This window comes from Petaurus breviceps, unplaced genomic scaffold (assembly GCF_028583685.1).
Source record: "Petaurus breviceps papuanus isolate PSGF00001 unplaced genomic scaffold, PetGlider_PUasm1.0 208, whole genome shotgun sequence".
NCBI lineage: Eukaryota > Metazoa > Chordata > Mammalia > Diprotodontia > Petauridae > Petaurus > Petaurus breviceps.
Genome location: NW_027185852.1, coordinates 31,289,388 through 31,308,811, shown reverse-complemented (window position 1 = coordinate 31,308,811; position 19,424 = coordinate 31,289,388). Strand labels below are relative to the sequence as shown.

Sequence of the window (19,424 nt, the reverse complement as noted above, 5' to 3'; positions counted from 1 at the left end):
ACAGAGGGTACCGTAATGTAGCGTGTAGTGTGGGGGATCACCTTCACTACAGTAGCAATCTCAATAGGGCTTATTTTCGGGGGAGGGCTTATTTTAGAGGAATCTTACACAGTAAGGGGAGAGTTTATTTTCGGGATAGGTCTTATTATCGGGGAAACACGGTACTAACTGTGAAAAGCTCTAAGCATAGTTCCTGGCACACAGGAGACACTTTATCCATGCTTATTCCCTTCCCCTACTGGTTTAGGGTTCCTCCATCCCTCTTGTCAATCTCTCGTTTTCCACTGGCTCCTTACCCACGGCCTGATATTGAGCATAATTGATGCTCATTTGTCCGTTCCTAATTCAGGGTGATTTCACCTGTTTCTGCTCAAGTCTGATCCTTCCCAGTAGCCTTGTGAGCTATGGCTGGCCTCCATTTACAGCTGAGGAGGGAAAGTGATCTGCCTAGGCTCACCCATCCAGGTAATGGCAGCATAACTTTAAGATTCTTACCCAGGGGCCTCCCCTCTGCCACAGAATCCCTCTGGAAGGAGACTGTAGCTGATGGAGAAAGAGGAGGGGCAGTATTGTGGAGCCTTGTAGAGTCTCCTCCTTTGCATCTCAGAATGGTCTGAGGGGCTGAACTTATCACCTTGGCCCAGCAGCCCCCTTGGGTTCCCAAGATGCCTTCCCCTCAGCTTCTTGAAGAACAGATTTCTCTTCCTGCCTTTGGTAGCCCAATGGAAAAACCGTCTAAATTGACAGGTGCTTCAAAGCTCATCTGACCTGGACCCTGGGGCCTTTGAAGTATATTTTAGTGTGGTTCAGTTTGAGGAAAGTAGAGTTCTCTGTGGTAGACCTAACAGAGAATTCTCTTGCTGATATAAACTAGAAATTCTCATTTTCTTTCATTTGTTTAAAAAACAACCAGCATTTATTAAGTGCCTACTGTGTGTGAGGCCCTGTGCTGAACACAAAGAAAGACAAAAAGACAGGCCCTGTTCCCAAGAAGCTCATCGTATAATGGGGGAGAGGGGGAGGCAAATAACTCTGGACAAATAGGATATATACAGGGCAAATTGGAGATAATCGTAGAGAGAAGGCATTAGCATTAAGCGGGGCAGGCTTCCTGTAGAAGGTGAGCTTTGAGCTGGGATGGAAACCAGGAGGTGGACATGAGGAGGGAAAGGATTCCAAGCAGAGGGCACAGCCAGGGAGAATGGCCAGAGTCAGGAGATTTCCAGGAACAGCCAGGAGACCAGCGCTACTAGATTTTGGAGTGTGTGGGGGTGGTGAGGGGGTAGAGTGTGAGAAGGCTAGAAAGGTAGGAGCAGGCTGGCTTGGGAAGAGTCTTTATGGGTTTTGCTCCCAGAGGTGTTAGGTAGCCCCTTGACTTCACTGAGAAGGGGGCACTGGAGGAAGATCACTGCTTAAACTCAACCTCTTCCAGACCTGGAGCTTGGGGCCCTTAGTTCTAGGCTGGTAGAGTTTGGGGAGCAAGTGTTTTCCCACCTTGATTCATTAGACCCCTAGGTGCAGGGTTGGAAATCTCACCCTTGGCCTGAAGCTGTCATGCCTTCCTTCCTTTACACCTTTCCTGTGCCTGAAGACATTGGTAGGGATTTTCCTTGCAGTGACCTTAAGCCTTCTTTCCGCTGTTCCTGGTTCTGCCCCTTTGGGGCCAAGTAGAATTAGGTTGCATCCTCCTGCACAGGGCAGCCCCTTCCCTACTTGGAGAAAGCTCCATCCTGGGCCTTCCTTGGTCTGCCAGCCATTCTACAATGTGGTTGACCCGATGGTGCCCTCCCAGGACTGGGGTCCAGAAATGAGCAACATGTTCCATGTGCAGAGGGAAGGGTCTCCTAGGCCTGTCATTTCCTGCCTCAGGCCCATGTTCCTGTTTGTTGCCTGAGGGGAGGAGCTGCAGAGGAGCTGTCCTTTGGAGGCCCTGGAAGTTCCTCACTGGGAGCCCTGCTGCCCTTGTTCCCATCATTTCTTTGGCTAACTTTTTGCAATGAGGAGAGAGATATGTTTTATTTTTTGTTCTTGTGGCCCATCAGTGTTTTTTCAGATACTCAGAGTTTGGTTTCCTATTAGGGATCTTTTCTTTTACGTTGTGGTAGTTATTATTAATCTTCTTCTGGGTCTGCTAATTGCATTCTGCATCAGCTTGTATAAATATTCTCATGTTTCTCTGAATTCCTCATGTTAATTTTTTTCATGCTCCACAGTAACATCTAATAATATTCAACTTGGTTAGCCACTTCTCAGTTCAATAAACACCACTTTTCTTTCCAATTCTTTTTTTCTTCCTTTTTGCAGAGGGGAAGGCAGAGCAGTTGGGGTTAAGTGACTTGTCCAAGGTCACATGGCTAGTAAGTGTTAAGTGTCTGAGGCTGGATTTGAACTCAGGTCCTCCTAACTCCAGGGCTGGTGCTCTATTCACTGCTTCACCTAGCTGCCCCTCTTTCCAATTCTTTAATACCATGGAGCACTGTTCCAAATATTTTGGTATATCTATCTGATCTTTGTTTTTGTTTGACTTCCTTGGGGGTATGTGTCCAATAATGTAATCTCTGGACCAATGGATTTGGATGGTAGAGTCACTTTTCTTGCAGAGTTCCAAGTTGATGTCAAAAATGATTGGATCACTATACAGATCCATCAACTGTGCATGCCTCAGTGTTCCTTTCTTTCCTTCCAACCCTGACAGTTCTGATTTTTGTCATTCTGGCCAATTTGCAGGATTTGAGGTGAAACCTCAGAGTTGGTTTAAATGGTCGTTTGTGGGTTGCAGTTCTTTTTTGAAAATTATCTGTTCATAACTTCTTTGAAGAATGACCCTAGGGTCTTATTTTTAACACGTATGTGTATGTTCCTATATACATAGTTATGTGTGTCATTTTGCTATATATCTTGAATATCAGACTTTTATCAATAAATTTTAATTCTAATATTTTCTCACTTTCCAGTTTCTCTTCTCATGTGTCTTCACTGATTTTATTAATGCAAAAACTTTTTAACTTTATGCAATGGAATTTGCCTCTTTTGTGTTTTATAATTACCTCCTCTTTTTTCTAGGCTCTTTTTTTTTTATCATGGCTTTCAGGTAGTCCAATAATTTTTAAATTTTTTCTCCTAGATCTCTTTTCCATGTCAGTGGTTTTTCCAATGAGATAGTTCACATTGCCTTCTATTTTTTCATTTGTTTGGATCTGTTTTATAGTATCTTCATTTCTTGATTTCTCATAAAGTCATTAGCTTCCATTTGCTCCATTCTAATTTTGATGGAATTATTTTCTTCAGTGAGTTTTTGAAATTCCTTTTCCATCTGGCAAATTCAGCTTTTTAAGGCATTCTTCTCCTCATTGGCTTTTTAGGCCTCTTTTGCCATTTGAGTTAGTCTTTTTTTAAGGTGTTATTTTTTTCAGTCAGGCTGTTGACTCGCATGATTTTCTTGCATCATTCTCATTTCTCTTCCCACTTTTTCTTCCACTTCTCTTATTTGATTTTCAAACTCCTTCTTGAGCTCCTTCATGGCCTGCAGTCAGTTCATATATATATTTTTAGAAGCTTTTGATGCAGGAGTTTTAACTTTGTTGTATTCTAGTTCCATGTTTTGATCCACTTTGTCCCCAAAAAAGGATTCTATAGTCTGATTGTGCTTCCTCTGTTTGCTCATCTTGCCAGCCTATTACTTGACTTTTGAGCTCTTTGCCACAGTAGAACTCTGCTTCCAGAGTAGAGAGAGCTGTGTCCCAAATTGCTGGGATTTGTGCAGCTGATGCCAGAGCTGTTGTCAGAGCTATGAGGAGGGCGTCCTCTCTACAGCCACCACAAGCTCTGGCACACTGGCGTTCCTCACCCCAGGACTACCACCCAAGACTATGACCCAGATCCAAGCAGGCAGCTGCAGCCGCTGCCACCTCTTGCCCCAGGGGCAGGGACCAGACCATGCTCTTCTGTCACCCAGTTCCAACAGAGTTCCCTACTGACCTTTTACTTTCTCTTTGGCATTTATGGGTTGACAAGTCTAGAAACCACCACAGCTGCTGGTGATTCATTCTCCCGAAATCTGCTCTGGCCTGTCTGTGCTGCTGGTCAGGGCCACCCTGGGTCTGTGCCTGTATGGCTCACGTGGGGCTACCTGCAGCGGGAGATTTGTTTGTCTCTCTCACTTGGTGGGTTCTGTAGCTCTAAAATTTGTTTAGAGTCATATTTTTACAGGTGTTGGAGATGGTTGGAGCAGGGGCTCAAGCAAGTTCCTGCTTTTACTCTACCATCTTGGCTCTGCCCCCTTTACCTCCTCTTTTTAGTTAAGAATTCTCTCTCTTGGGATGGCTAGGTGGCACAGTGAATAGAGCACCAGCCCTGGAGTCAGGAGGACCTGAGTTCAAATCTGGCCTCAGACACTTGACACACTTACTAGCCGTGTGACTTTGGGCAAGTCACTTAACCCCAGTTGCCTTCCAAAAAGAAAAAAAAAAGAAAAAAGAATTCTCTCTCTTAGTTATAAAAGATGTCTCATCTCATTCTCTCTTTCTTTTTTTTTTTAAAGTTATTTTCTGTTTCTTATATCGCTGTCGGCTTCCATGTATCCCTCACCCTCATCTTCCCTGACATCCATTCCATATGACAAATAGTATTTTTGGGAGAAGAAAAAGAGGGAAAAAGTCAATACAAAAGTCCAAAAACTTGTGCCATGTGTAACACCCGTGGATCCTTTCACCTCCACAAAGGGGTGAGTTAGGGGTATCTTCTTATATCTCTTTATTCGAGTCCCACTTGATTGTTATAATTTTGTTACATTCAATTTTGATTTTTGTGGTGTCATTGTTCTTTCCATTTACATTGTTGTGGTCACTGTGTATATTTTTTTTGGTTCTGCTTACAACACTCCGCATCAGTTCATATAGCTCTTTCCATGCTTCTCTGTATTCATCATACTTATTATTTCTTACAGGGCAATGATATTCCATTACATTCATGCACCACAGTTTGTGTAGCCATTCTCTAATTGATGGACATCTATTTTGTTTCTGGTTCTTAGCTGTCACAAAAAGTGCTGCTATAAATATTTTTGACTATTTGGGGACTTGTTTCCTATTGATGGCTTTCTTAGGGTATAAGTCTAGTAATGGATGGAGTCTCGGGTTTAAAGGATATGGAATTTTAGTCTCTTTATTTTCATGATTCCAAATTGCTTTTCAAAATGGTTATACCATTTCACAGCTCCTTTAACAGTCTATTAGGGGGCAGCTGGGTGCGCAGTGGATAGAACACCAGCCCTGGAGTCAGGAATCAGAGTTCAAATTTGGCCTTAGACCCTTACTAGCTGTGTGACCCTGGGCAAGTCACTTAACCCTGATTGCCTCCAAAAAATAGAACAAAACAACCCCTCCCATCCCACTCCCCACCCTCCACAATGTGCTAGAATGTCTCCTCTGTTTTTTTTTTAAGTGCTGTGGCCTTTTCTATCCATTTTAAGATGGATATTGGTAAGATATTGGTCTAAGCCTAATTTCTGCCAAACTGCTTTCTAGTTTTCCCAACAGTTTTTGTCAAAGAAGGGAATCCTCCTATTTATCAAATATTAGGCCACAGTTTTCTTGCTTCTCTTTCTGGCTTTCATAGTCTGTTCCATGATGGAGTTCCTTTTCAGTTTCTGTTTTTGTTTTTAACCCTGTACTAGATAGTTTTAATGACTACTGCCTTATAATATAGCTTAAGATCTGGCAAAATTGTACTCCCTGCAAGCACACTTTCCCCTCAGTCTTTCCCTTGTGATTCCAGACCTTTTGTTCTTGCCAATGAATTTTGTTCTTGTTTTTTTCTAGAACATCCCCTTGCTAGGTACTGCTCCCAGTGTGGCCTAATGTGTTTCTCATTAACCCTCTAGGCCCTGAGGGTTTGTGGCTTTTCTTTTTCTACATTCAGAAAATATCCCATGCCGATTTTGCCATGCATCAGAGTGAGTCTCTCCAGTCTGTAGTTCACTGAGACCATCTTTTCTCCCTTTTTAAAAGCTGGAACAGCCTATGACCTTCTCTTACTCTGTGGTAGCTCTTTTATTCCCTGTGATCCCTAGAGAGCCTTCCAGGGATGTGGCAAACCCAGCCAGGAGCCCCCTCCTCATTTCCTGCAGCTGGACAAAGGGGTAAATCCACTTCTTTCTCCCTCCCTCTGACCCCTCCTCTCTGTGCGATGCATTCAGTTCAGAAGAGACCCATGCCAGGAGGCCTGCTCAGATACTTCTGCTCTCCCTTCTCTCTCTCTTTTTTTTTTTTTAAAGCAATTGGGATTAAGTAACTTGCTCAAGGTTACACGGCCAGTTATTTCTGGGTGTGGTGCTAAGTATCTGAGCCCAGATTCGATCCTAGGTCATCCTGACTCTGGAGTCGGTGCTCTTACTCGATGAGCCACCTGGCCGCCCCTTCTCCCTTCTCTTGGGGCCAGGTACTGCCCACCCATGGGCTGAGTTAGGCTGCTGGCTAACACGTATTCTGAGCTTTTTAAATCATAGTTTATTTAAGTTAGAGTCTCATGTTGGAAGACTCTCCAAAAAACAGAAAGACAGAGAGTGGGGAGAGAAACCATGGAGGCAGGGAGAGAGGAGAGAAGAGGAGTGAGGAGAGGGGCAGCTAAGTGGTACGGTAGATAGTCAGGAAGACCTGAGTTCAAATCTGGCCTTGGGTGCTTACTAGCTGGGTGACCCTGGGCAAGTCACCTGACTGTATTTGCCTCTATTTCCTCACCTGTAAAATGAGCTGGAGAAGGAAATGGCAAACCCCTCCCATATCTCTTCCAAGAAAACCCCAAACGGGGTCAGGGAGAGTTGGACATGGCTAAAATGACTGCCTAACAACAACCCAAGGGTTGAAGGAGGCGGGAGATGATCTGTCCATTCATCATTGTGGTGTAAGAATGCTATCACATAACTGTGATGTGATTTTAAAGCAGCACGCTTCCTTGATCTCTTTGGTACTTGTTAGGCCTTTGCCGCTGTCTTTGACCTTTGGGGGTCTGCCAAGCACAGGGAAATAAAAATCCAGAGGAGTTGGGCCACCGCACAGCTCCATGGCTATGTCTCCCTGGACCTGTCTTCTCATACTTTCTGATACTGAAATCTCCCACCCCCTTAAATGCTCTTTCCTTCTGTTCTCTCTTCCCTCTGTCTTTCTTTCCCTGCCTTCCTGCTTCTGTCTCTTCTAGTCTCTCTCTTTCATCTCTGCTTCTGTCTGTGTTTCTCTATGTCTCTATTTAAAAAAAAAAATCCTTTTTGGAGTTCCAAGAGGAGCTCCATGCACCCATTCCATTCTTTGAAGAGGCCTGGACTGTGGGGAGAAGCCTCTTGGCCAGCCAGCCTCATCCCTCCCTGTCTGGGCCTCCAGGGGACTTGCCTGTTTCTGAGATAGATAAACCACAAGGGGTCCTAAGCTTCATCCACTCATATATAGGTACCCAAAAGAAAAAAAAGATGGCTCTCTGTATAGTAGCAAATCCTTCTGTGAATGAAGTCATTTCCTTGTGTTACTACCTATGGGTCTGATGTGGAGAGACAGCTGCCTCTTTGAAGGTCACTCCCTTTGCCTTCCTTGAGCTGTACGAATGCTTTTGTCTGGAGCTTTCTAGGGCTGCCCTCTGTCAGTCTAGATCCTAAGCACCAGAGGGCCCAGTTCTCCTGCTTCCTTTCCATAGTTATGCTCTCCTGGCTATGCTTCTAGGCTCCTTTCTCAGGTTCCGGCCTCAATTCTAATTGTCCTTCCTATGCCAGGCAGCCTGAGCCCTGTGGGAATCAGTATGGTGCATAGCGACTCCTTTGTAGAAACCTGTTGGAGAAGGATGACAACAAGGCACTTAGACTTGTTCAGCTGGCAGTGTCCGGGGTGGCCCAGGCTGCTGGCCTCAGAGGTTTCTTCCAGCTCTCCATCCAGTGCTCAGTACATATGAGACCCTCTATCTCCTGCCTCCAGGCATTTTCTCTGGCTGTGTCTCACATCTGGAATTCTCTCCCTCTTTATCTCCCCCTTCTGGGCTCCCCGACTTCCTTCAAGTCCCAGTTAAAATTCCACCTTTTACCGAGAGCTTTTTCAATGCATCTTAATTCTAGTGCTCTCCCTTTCTTACTTATTCCCTATCTATCCTGTCTAGAGCTTGTTCGTACGTAAGTATTCACATGTTGTCTCCCCTGTTAGATTGGGAGCTCCTTGAGGGCAGGAGCTGTCTCTGCTTTTCTTCAAATCCCCAGTGCTTAACACAGTGTCTGGCACATAGTAGGTGCTTAATTAACTTGATTTAACTGTGAGTGCTCGAGATGGGAGCCAAGCTGTTTGGGGTCAGTCTTCATCCTCTGCAGGGTAGCAAGGTGCCTACTCTCACTGACCAGCTATGACCCTCTCTGCTTAGAGAGGCTAATATTTTCTTGGCAGCTCCTTCCTCTCTCACATTGCTTGCTTCTTCCAGGTTTCAGGGTTTGGAGAGTCAACACAAAGCTTCCACTAGCCATCACGAAGGACGAGGAGACTCTGTCCTGTGCCCACAGAGCCCTCTGTCCATGGCATGCCCAGGGCACTAAGAGTTCTGCCCTGGGCAGACTGCCAGCAACGAGCCCAGACCAGCTGCTGAAAGGGCCCAGCCCTGGTTTTATTCATAGACCCTATAAGGAAGGAACAAACCATTTTAGAAACCAGAAACAGGAAACATCTGACTGTAAAAATGATTTCCACTATCGTCTCAGTTTTCAGGCGTAATAAACTACCCTTCAGTGCTGCCCATGGAGGCCTTGTTCAATGGATCTGTATGATCACTGGGAGAAGGTGCCCAGCCTGGCCCATAGCACCTTCCTGCTAAGGTACATACTTTGCCAGCAGGAAGCAGTGTGCCTTGGGGTGTAGAGGCAGGAGCCCTGGCTTTTTTCTTGTAGATAATGGAGGCCAGACTCTTGATTGATTCCAGATCTCTTCCCAGAGGCTCTGGTGAGTCCCAGGTCTCAAAGCAATCAGCATAACGCCATTTGGAGGCCCTCCCCATTCGCCAGGGTCTCCCTTCCTTCACCTGGACTCTGGCCAGCTCTTTACCATGACCAGGGCAGTCAGTCACCTTCATCAGGCATGAGCCTGGCATGGGACCTGGCACAGAACTTGCTGGACATGTTCTGATTTATGCCCCGTTTGGTATCTGGATGCAGGGGGCATCCAGAAGAGTTTTCTAGGCTGTGAAGCCTTTTGAGGAATTTCAGATGATTTGATGTATTTTTTGGGGAGACACTGGGATGGAACAGAGTCTGGGAGCCAGAGGAGGGCCTGGAAGGTGGCATTATGTTTTAATAGAGCCCTCGATTAACAAGCCCAGCATGGGCTTCAGTTGTCTGCCCCTTTAAGGCAGTTATGGGACGGAACATAAGTTGCTGTCCTTGTCCCTCTTAACACAGAGCCTGTTATTCTCATAGAAATTTTTTAAAAGATGGAAAAGTGTGCATGTTAGTGATTGATCTCAGCTCAGCAGGACGAATCCATTAGTCTGATGATGGTAATAATTGGCATTTAAACAGCTCCTCAGAGTTCCTGGAGCACCTTGTGTGATTATGACTGGTGTTGAGACATACTTTTCTCTCCTTGGCAGAGACATCTGGGTTTGGGATGAGTGTATAGTGCGGCTCAGGCTTGGTGTCACTTGATGATTCTTTGTTACAAGGGATGGTGGTGGGACAAAGTGATTGATTAAAAAACCAAAGGCATGAATAAAGCTTTGAAGTCTTCCACATTGCGGTTCTCACCCACTTTTCCAGTCCTATTTTAAATGACTCCCTTTCACAAAATCTCCCTTCTAGTCAAACTGGCTTGTTGGCTGTTCTCTGTACTTAGTATATCTCCCACCCCCATACCTTTGCCCAAGTTCCACCACTTCCAAACTACCTTCCCTCCTCTCTCCTGTCCCTTAGAATTCCTAAGTTCCTTTAAAGCATAGCTGAGGTGCCCTCCTCTGAGAGACTTTCCCTGATTCTCCCTGGCAGGCTTCCCTTTTATTACTCTGAGTGTTTTTTTGTACCAACTTCTCTGTGATCTTATTGTATCCTCTCTGAAGGACATATTTTGCTGTTGTCTTCATTTCTCATGTCCAGCACCTATAGGCGCTTAACAATTGTTTGTTAGATTGAACCAAACTTAAAAAAAGAGAAGATCAGTGGTTACTGGCTTTTTCACAGGTACATTTTTTGGGGTAATAATATAAATGATTTTTTCCAAGTGTTTTGTATTTTGAAAAAAAAATGGGAGCGTTGATATATATGTATATATATATATATATATATATATATGTGGGTAGGTGTTGATGTGTTTTCTGTATCAGTAAGGGCCATTGGCATCTTCCTCTCCTTCAGATATAGTGTATATCAGCATCTTGGCATGCTCACAATTGCACTGTCTCCAGCATGGCTCTCCTCTATGGGTATTTGGTCTGCTTAACTACTTTTCTTTGTGTCATTTCTACTCTCCTTTCTAAATGCCCTGGGGCCTGTGATATCAGGGTCCAAATGTCCTTTTCTGTGGTTCCAATCAATCAGTACTCTGTGCTAGGCACTGTGCTAAGTGCTGGGGATACAAAAAGAGGCAAAAAACCAGTCTCTGCCCTCAAGGAGTGCACAATCTATGGAAGAGATGACAAACTAATGGTTCTACTGCCCTTGCTAGAGAAAAGTTTGTTATAAAAACCTCTGTGGATCTTTTCCATTTTTCTTCTGTTATTAGTCCTTCCGTTTCCAACCACGAATGATCTTGAGGTGACTTTGCTTATTTGGGTCTCTTATCAAGGTTTCTTTAAACTGGTTTTATTCTATACTGCCTCTCTGCTCCATGAGATCATAACTATGTATAACTGTAATAATCATGGAGAGGTGCATTGTGGGTGTCAGTAGGCACTGCCATAGGACCAGTGGGGAGCCTGAAAGAAGTAAAGGAGTCCAGGTTGTCATCACGAGAATAAATGCTGAGAGTGGGTGATGGGCTGATCATGTGGCAAGGGTCAGGGTTGACAGGACAACCCAAGGAGGCAGTTGGGTGGTACAGTGGAGAAAGGGCTGTCCTTGGAGCCAGGAAAATCTGTGTTTAAATGCAGACCCACACCATGCTAGTGACCCTGGGCAAGTCACTTTGCTTCTTTGAAGCGCAGTTTCCTCCTCTGTAAACTGGATTGTTATGAGGATGAAATGAGACAACACAAACCTTAAAACACTGTGTAAAATGCTAGCTACCAAGTGTTCCCCTAGTGCCTTCTCAGGGTAAAGAGAAATTGAGGCCTCTAGAATGTTGAGTGGCCCTGTACCCCTGGGGTGAACTTTGGGGAGAACATCCTGGAGGGCACACTTGAATCAATGAGATCCCAGAGTCTTCACTTGGGCATCTTCCTCTCTTTCAGACCAGCTGTCTTCTGTGACTACCTGGTCTAGGCCAACTGGTCCTTCCTCCTGTCTTTGTTCTCTTCCACACCATGTCTGGGGAAAATGACTCCTTTTAGCTCTTGTGCTTGGGCAGCAGGTCTGTGACTTTGGAAACAAGCCATTCTTTTAGCCATTGTAAGCTGTGTAAGTTATTAGCAATGTAAGCTGAATGCTCAGTTCTCTCTGGACTGGAAGGAGGGCGCACCCAACACCTGCTCAGCTCTGGCTATGTGGGTCCAGAAACACTGTTAAACAAGTGCTTCCTGCTTTTATATTGTATGTGTATTTAAAACATAATCTCCCCTTTAAAGAAAGGAACTGCATTGGAACTGTTGGAACATGATGATCCTGGAGCCTCGTTAGTTTTCCATATTAAATAAAAAGCATCCAAAAAGCTGGAATGGAATGTTAACCCACAGGATGACAGAGTCATGATCCAAAAAGATCTTGACATTGGGCTGGACCGAATAAGATGAAATTTAAAGGGGATAAATGTCAAGGCATATACTTGGGTTCAAACAGCTTCAGTGAGATATGATGGGTTGATGTTCCTAGGCAGACATTTTCTGAAAAAGACCTGATTTTTGTCCCAGTGAACTACAAGGTCAGTAGGAGTAAAGAGCATGATATAGCAGCAACCCTGCGCGCCCTCCTGCCCCCCCCCCAAAGAATATCATCTTTGGCTTTATAATGAGAAGGGGGAGGGTAGGGGCTGTGGGACATCACTAATTTGTTAAGACAGTACAGTTTATTTCAGTCCAATCCAATAATACTTTATGAAGCTCGCATGCAAGCACCAGACCCTGCGCTAGATGCTGAGAATATAAAACAAAACCAAAAACCACCCCTACATTCATAGAGCTACAGTCTATAGTTACCGTCTTGTAGCTTAAAATATAGACGTGACAGACTCCTGGTCAGGGATGGAATGCGCCTGGAAAAATGTAAAGCTCAGAAGTCTTGCAAATCTAATCCAAAAGGAAGGAAGGTGGTGTGGCGTGAATAGACAAAGACTTCTCCCCTAGAGACCAGCAATGGGGCAGGACAAAGGAGAGACACAGAGATACTTATCTCTTCTTTACTTCCTTCATTTATTCATTCATGTAGCTGGTATTAGTTAAGTACTTTGTGCCTGTGTGTTGATTGCTGGAGATAAATTACAAAACAAGACAAAACAAACCAAACCTGTTCCTGCCCTCTAGGGGCTTATAATGAGGACTGTATTCCCACATTAGATAACCTCCTTAAGAAGGCCCTCCTCCACTTCCTTTCCTCTCATCCTCTTCTTAACTCTCTGCATTCTGGCTTCTGGCTGGCACTCTGACATCATTCAGCCCCATCCCCGCTCTCCCAAGTTACTAGTTAGCTCTTCATTGCCAATTCTAATGGCCTTTTTTCTATCCTCATCCTTTTTGACCTCTGCAACCTTTGACATTATTGACCAGCCTCTTGTTCTGGACACACTCTTCTTTTGGGGTTTTTGTGGCCCTGCTCTCTCCTGGTACTCCTGCTCTTGTCTCCTTTGTTAGATCTTCATCTGGCCCTAACCACCAACTGTAGGTGTCCCCCAGGACCTGTGCTGGACCGTCTTCTCTTCTTCCTCTATACTATTTCACTGGGTGATCTCATCATTTCGTGGATTCAATAACCATCTCTATGCTGATGATTCTCAAATCTGCTTCTCCAGCCCTAACCTCTCTGCTGATATCCAGACCCACATCTCCACCTGTTTACTAGACATCTCAAGCCAAGTGTCCTTTAGACATTTTAAACTCAGCAGTGTCCAAAACTGAACTCATTATATACTGTCCCCCCCGCCCCTCCAAACCCTTCCTTCTCCTTAGCTTCCTTATTACTGTGGAGGGCATATCCTCCCAGTTTCTCAGGCCCACAACCTAGGTGTCATTCTTGACTTTTCACTTCACATCCAATCTGTTGCCAAGGTCTGTCACTCAGACCTTCTCAGCATCTCTTTGTGGTGTCTGCCCTTTCTCCTTCAACATTGCCACCCTCTGGTGTGGGCCCTTCTCTGTTCACACCTGGCCTATTGCCAGAGCCTGCTGATTGGCTTCTTTTCACTGTCTCTCCCCAGTGCATCTATCCTGCACTTGGCTGTCATGGTCATCTTTCTAACCCATCGCTCCAGCTATGTCTTCCATCTCCACCCCCCTCAGTAAACTCCAGGATCAGATTTGAAATCCTCTGTTGGATGCTCCAAGTCCTTCCTCACTTGCCTTCCTGATCTTTTCAGTCTTCTTGCCTCTTCTCCATCTGCCAGTGATGTTGGCCTCCTGGCTATTCTTCATCTCTGAACTCTGGGCACTTTCACTGGCTGTCGCCTATGCCTCATCTCTGTCCCTGGGTTATCTGGAGTTATTCATGTCTCAGCGAAATCCCTCCTACAAGAGGCCTCATCTCATCCTCCCTAAAGCTGCAGTCTTCTAACTGTTGATTATCTCCATTTCATCTTGTCTGCAGCTTGTTTTGCAGAGTGGTTTGCATGTTGTTCCCCCTCTCCCCCCATTGATCTCCGTCCTTTCTGGTTGACTTGACTAGTACCAGCCCAACCCCTGGCCCTTGGTGGATGCTTCCCCCTTCCCTTGCCATGTGGAGGAGGGATCAGATTTGGTCTGGACAGACTGGGGTTCTCTGGTTGAAACTTGCTTTGTAGATCTCTTTCACTTGAGGGATCTGAGCAGAGACTAGTTGACTTCTCTGGGTTGTGGCAGAGGGGCTCCTTGCCTGGGGTGGGAGTGGGGAGGCCTCGATGTCCTTGTTGGTCTACAGTTCTGTGGTTCTAGAATCACCATCATTAATGACTTGTGTCCTTCTCCTTCCCTTGTGTGCACATCTGTTGCTGAGCTAGACCATTGGGGAGAAGCCATGGTTCATGTCCTCAGGGGATCTTGCAGTCTAAGTGCATGATCTCCATGAAAGCTATGTAACCATAGGGCAGAAAGGATTGGCTGCTGTCCATCTCTGAGGAGAGGGGCCTGGGTGCAGGTGGGCATGGAGGGCCTCCCTCCTGGGGCCATCATGGTTGTCCTCCAGGGAGTGTTGGCAGCTTTGTCCCCAGTCATGGTCAGCCCGTCTGCTGGACTACTACAAGGGAGCTTAGCAGTCTGCCCTGGGCTCCAGACGGGTTTGTAGCTGGGAGAGTTACACTCGAGCTGGGTACCTGCTCTGAGGCTGGTGCCAGGCAGCACTTTGTGCTCTCTGGGCTGGGGGATGGCCGGGGAACTGAGAAGCCCACCAAAAAAGGTGAAAGCCATGAACTTATCCTCTTGTGTTGCAGATTCAGGGGCTCTTACCTTTGACTCCGGTGGACGGACACTAGGCTCAGGTACAATCTCCTTCCCCTTTTCTTCCCTTTGTGGCCCCAGGCTTGTTTCTGTCCAGGGTGGGGCTTGATGGCCGTGTTGGGAGGCAGGCAGGTCAGATGATGAGTTGCCACCAGGCCAGGCCAGGGACTTCTGAGCCTTGGAGCTGGGCAGGACTGCTGCACCCCTCTGGTTGGCCTTCAGGGCCCCAGGGAGGTTAGTGAAGGGCAGAGAGCAGCTTGCCATCCTTAGGGCTTGGTGTGGACAGTGGCTCATGTGCTTGTGTGTATGTGTTCATGTGGGGTCCCACAGGGCCTTCTGGATTTTTAGCAGGACTTAGGCAGATGGTTCATGAGAAACTGCATTCATTCCTGGGGGCCTGACCACCTTAGGTAGGAAGGAGATGGTGAGCAGGTTTAGGCCAAAGTGACCTCAGCTTCCCCCATGGTCAGAGCTGGCAGCCATGTGCTCTCAGAGGTCATCTGGGCCAGTGTTGGTCTAGCAAAGGAGCAGACAACCCAAGGGATCCTCTAATGTCCAGTGTGGATACCCACATGTCCCTGGGTATCCTCTTCCTCCTCCCCAGCCAGGGCTCAGCAGGTGTTTTTTCTCTCTGGCCTGGGCTAGCCAGTCTCTCCTAGCCAAGTCAGGGATTGAGGAGGGAGAGGCAGGGAGGAGAAGGTGGTCTTTCCTTTAGGCTTCAGAGGGCTGGCATTGCACCTTGTATATTTGGACACTTGCTTAGTGGTTAGTCTCCAGGAGTGGGCCTAGTTTGAGCTGTTCCTTTCTGGGAAGGGAGGCCAAAGCTTGAATTTCTGTGCCTCAGATCTCATCTTTGGCTTGTCAGAAGGGCATGTGCCCAGACTGTGCCCTGCAGACCAGTGAAATAAGGCCAGAGGGTAGTGGAGGGCTCTCTGGAGAGGCCAATAGTCCTGACGGTTTTGGTGTAGTGGCTTACCAGAATTTCCCCTCTAGTCATAACTGAATATGTCACTGAGCCCCCTTCCTTAGGTTGAGGAAGGACATAGGCCAGAGAAGGCAGTGTCAGGGCAGAGAGTGAGCCCTTTCTGGTTGGCTCAGCCTCTGCCCCTTTTAGGATCACTCGTTGCTGGTCCAGTATCCCTTGTTAGGGCAACAGCGTTTGCCCCAGGAGTGGGTGGGGGGAGATTCTTGGGCCTCCTTGGTTCCTAGGGGCCCTATTGCTTCTAGGCCTAGACTTCCTTCCCAGAACACCAAAGGGGGCTGGGCCCACAGAAATGTTTCCTGGTGGTTTCAGCTGGTTTTCTCCTGACAGACATCAGTTTCCAAAGACACCTGAGCTGTTAATGGAATTTCCTGGCCCTGGCCTAGTCCTTTAAGCCTTCATCGAGGGGAATATGGCTCACTTACCCTCCTCTCAGAAATGAAAGGTAGTCCCTTGTTGACCTGAAGGTTAGGTGTTATGGCTCCCCTACCCCAGAGTTGATAGTGAGTTTGCTGCCTTCCAACATGGTGCCTTTGTTGGGCCAAAGGCCCTGTCTAACCGCCATGCTTATCTCCTTAGGCCTCTAGCTTCCTAACTGTGCCTTGCTCCCCATGCTGCCTTCTGCTTGCTGCCTAAACTGCCGCTGCTACCACCGCCGCAGCCAGTACTAATGCCTCAGCAGTCTTGGGCAGAGACAGGGTGGGAGGGGAGGTGGGAATGGACCCTCACTTAGGATGGAACTGAGACCCTTCTTGGCTCTGGGCTGCTTCCCAGAGGTCTCAATCAGAGGGAGAAACTTGGAAGGAGTTGGTTCTGGGGTCTGTTGATGGTGGGGCCAGATGCATTTTCTGCAGAGCCTGTACACCTTAGTGTTGTCTTCATATCTTGCAGTTTCCTTTGGGCAGGGTTGGAGATGACCTGGCCCCTGGAAGCCTTTTGTGACATCTAGGAACATCATACTGAGCCCACCTCTGGGTGCAAATGAACAGGGTCTGCTGCCGTTTCTGGGTGCCCAGAACTCTGCTGCAGTGGGAGGGGCTGGGGGCTGCCCTGGGGAGCTCTTTGGGGGCCCCACACGGTGCCCGACTCAACTGCCCTCCTCCACATGAGAGGCTGCTGCCAGTGGTATTGGGGGAAGAGATCACCTATTCATCCTTCCTGTGGTTCTTGGAGTCGCCTTCACAGGTCCCAGGAGGATGTTAAAAGGCCCATTTTGTTTGGGCCTCCCAGCATGGAACAAGATGCTGGACCTTCCCCACTGAGGGAAAGCTTTCATTGTCAAACAGGAAGGAGAGAGAGGAACAATGTGGCCCTTGACTTTCTGTCTCCGCTGCCCTCAGGCCTTGCTGTGGACTCAGGACAATCCAGAACCCAGAAAGAGATGATCGATGCCCGGGCTGCCCAGGGCCCAGCACAGCCCAGTAGGTGTGGCCCCTAAGGGGACCTTTTGGTTTCTTTAAGCTCTGACTGTGCTGCTCCCCTCCCTCCCTTGCTCTTCCAGCTCTGGTTCACAATGCCTGGGGGGGGGGGTCACTTGTAAGCCCCATCCCTGCTTGTGCAGGACTGGTAAGTGCTGCTCTCTGAAGGCCCAGTCCCCCTCCCCGTGGTGTGGCCAGACACATGGCAGGTGTTCAGGGAAGGTGTGAGGCATGGCATTGAGACAGAGGATGTCATGATGCCTCCAGAGAGTGGCCCAGAGGGCTCCCTGGCATTAAGCTTGCTGAGTGGGGCTGGGCCAGCATGAGTGTACTAGGCCTTCAGGCCTCTCTGGCACAATTGCTCGTTACTCTGGGACTGTCCAGCTTCAATGGCTGGGTCCACTTATTTGTCGAGGTTAGGGAATTTTCACATGTAGTTTGTCAAATTGTTGCCCCCCTCCTGTGATAAGTTTCCCTGTGATTAATTGGTCCAACTTTGTCATCTGTCTCCAAGCCTGGAAACCAAGTGGGAGAGGCTTGCTGCTTTGCCAGCCTCCCTGTGGGCTTTCCCTGCCCCCTGCCCCAACCTGTGGCTGAGCTGGCAGCTGATGTGGAGGGCGCACTTTTCCCTTGTGTTCCTTGGCACCCTGTTGCTCTAATCAAAAACACTCTCTCCTTCCGGGGTCTCCCATTTCCAACATGGCTTTGTGTTCCATTGTGTTTATTCTGGACTCCTCCTGCCAGGCCATCCACCACACCACCATTCCCCACTCTGGGCCCCCAAACTAAAGGAGGGCAGGGTGGCCTTGGGGGCTAGGTATCTCTAAGCTCCTTACTTTCCAGGAAGGAGGCTAACTCTGAACTTGCCTGAAGCCCAAGTGATCCTGGGGGGGGGGGCCCGAGCCCAAATATCAAAGTCCAGCTTTTTCTCATATTCTCTGTCTCATCTCTTCCCCCCCCCCCCCCCCCCTGTCCTCGCCCCAGTCCCAACCTAGAGTAGGTCTAGGGAGAGCTCTTTAAAGCAAAGTTCCTGTTGAGGGTATCCTCAAAAGCATTCAGAGTGAACTGGGTTTAAGGTTTTGGAAAGGAAGGAATCTAACCAGTAAACCCCAATTTAAGTGGGCACCTTCTGACCAACAAAATTTACCTTCCTTTGGAGAGGAAAAGGAAGAGGAGAGGGAGGGGGAGGGGGAGAGGACGAGCTGAGTTACCCAACTAGCTGGGTCCCCATCCAGGCAGCTCAGTCTACTCACAGTTTGTGTTTTCCTTCATTCTCGAAGAGGACCATGGCATCGGGGACACGATGACATGACTAGCAGTTGACTTTGGTTTGAGAGACGGAGGGCTGTGCAAGGTCACCAGCCTCACCACCATAGGTCCCTGCCCAAGCTCCACTAGATGACTATATTTTGGGCCCTCCTGGCTTAGAATGAAAGTCAGTGGTAACTGTTTCTCTTTGGAACAGCGACCCTGAAGGTCTTCCCCTCCCAGATTGATTTTTCCCCTTTTTTTCTTTTTCTAATTAAAGGGGCCATTCCTAGACTCACTAATTAAAGAGGTCTATTCACTGAATGAGTGTTACCTCTCTCTGAGTACATGTAAAGGCCTTAGCCTAGAAGTACCAGGGTCTTCCATCACGTTCTGGGCCATCTCCAGTCATCCTGATGAATATCTGGTCACTGGATCCAGCTGGCTCTGGAGGAGAAAGTGAGGCTGGTGACCTTGCCCAGCCCTCCCTCACTGAAATCAGAGTCAACCTCCAGTCATGGCATCACCTCCCTGATGTTACAGTCTTCTTGGAGAACAAAGGACAAACGCAACGCCCTCAAAGGCCTTAACAGGGTCCCTTCTAGAATGGATGCTGAAGGTGCAAAGTTGACCTAGGGAAGAGAGCCAGCAGGGCCTTAGTCCCTCCACCACAAAGGAAGGAGAGCTGCAGAGAGATTTTTTTAAAGCCTTTTAACTATGCAGTAACAAATCTGCCAGCCCCTCAGTTACACTTTCCCAGACTGGGCAGGGAGCCAGTAGACATTTACTACAAGGCTGCTCTGTTCCTGGCACTGTGCTGAGTGCTGGAGATACCAGAGAAAAATAAGGAGCTGGCCCTGCCCTCAGGGGGCGCCCAGTCTAATGGAGGAGGCTTCACATCCAGCAGCTGTGCACAGACAAGCTTGGCTGGGGGGCGCAGGGAGCCTCATCCCCGGAGGGCACGTATGGAAGGGGGTCTTGGAGAGAAGGTGGGTTTAGCTGAGGCATGGAGGAGGGTGCTACACGGCCATCTCTGCACATCCCGTCTCAGCAGCCTT

General features: G+C 47.6%; 1 protein-coding gene across 7 annotated transcripts in view; it reads left to right on the top strand.

Annotated features, from left to right (window-relative positions):
• Positions 1–19,424, top strand: part of LOC138165431 (CMP-N-acetylneuraminate-beta-1,4-galactoside alpha-2,3-sialyltransferase) — a 144,535-nt gene that overhangs the window by 35,562 nt on the left and 89,549 nt on the right. For 2 of the 7 annotated variants that reach the window (XM_069093775.1, XM_069093777.1), the window contains exons 3-4: positions 14,712–14,759; positions 16,987–17,121. The exons of 2 other annotated variants lie outside the window; for them this stretch is intronic. In XM_069093775.1, coding sequence (XP_068949876.1) covers positions 14,712–14,759; positions 16,987–17,121 — 183 coding nt within the window. The remainder of the gene's footprint in view (positions 1–14,711; positions 14,760–16,986; positions 17,122–19,424) is intronic. 3 more of the 7 variants (XM_069093778.1, XM_069093780.1, XM_069093776.1) reach the window with 2 other exon arrangements.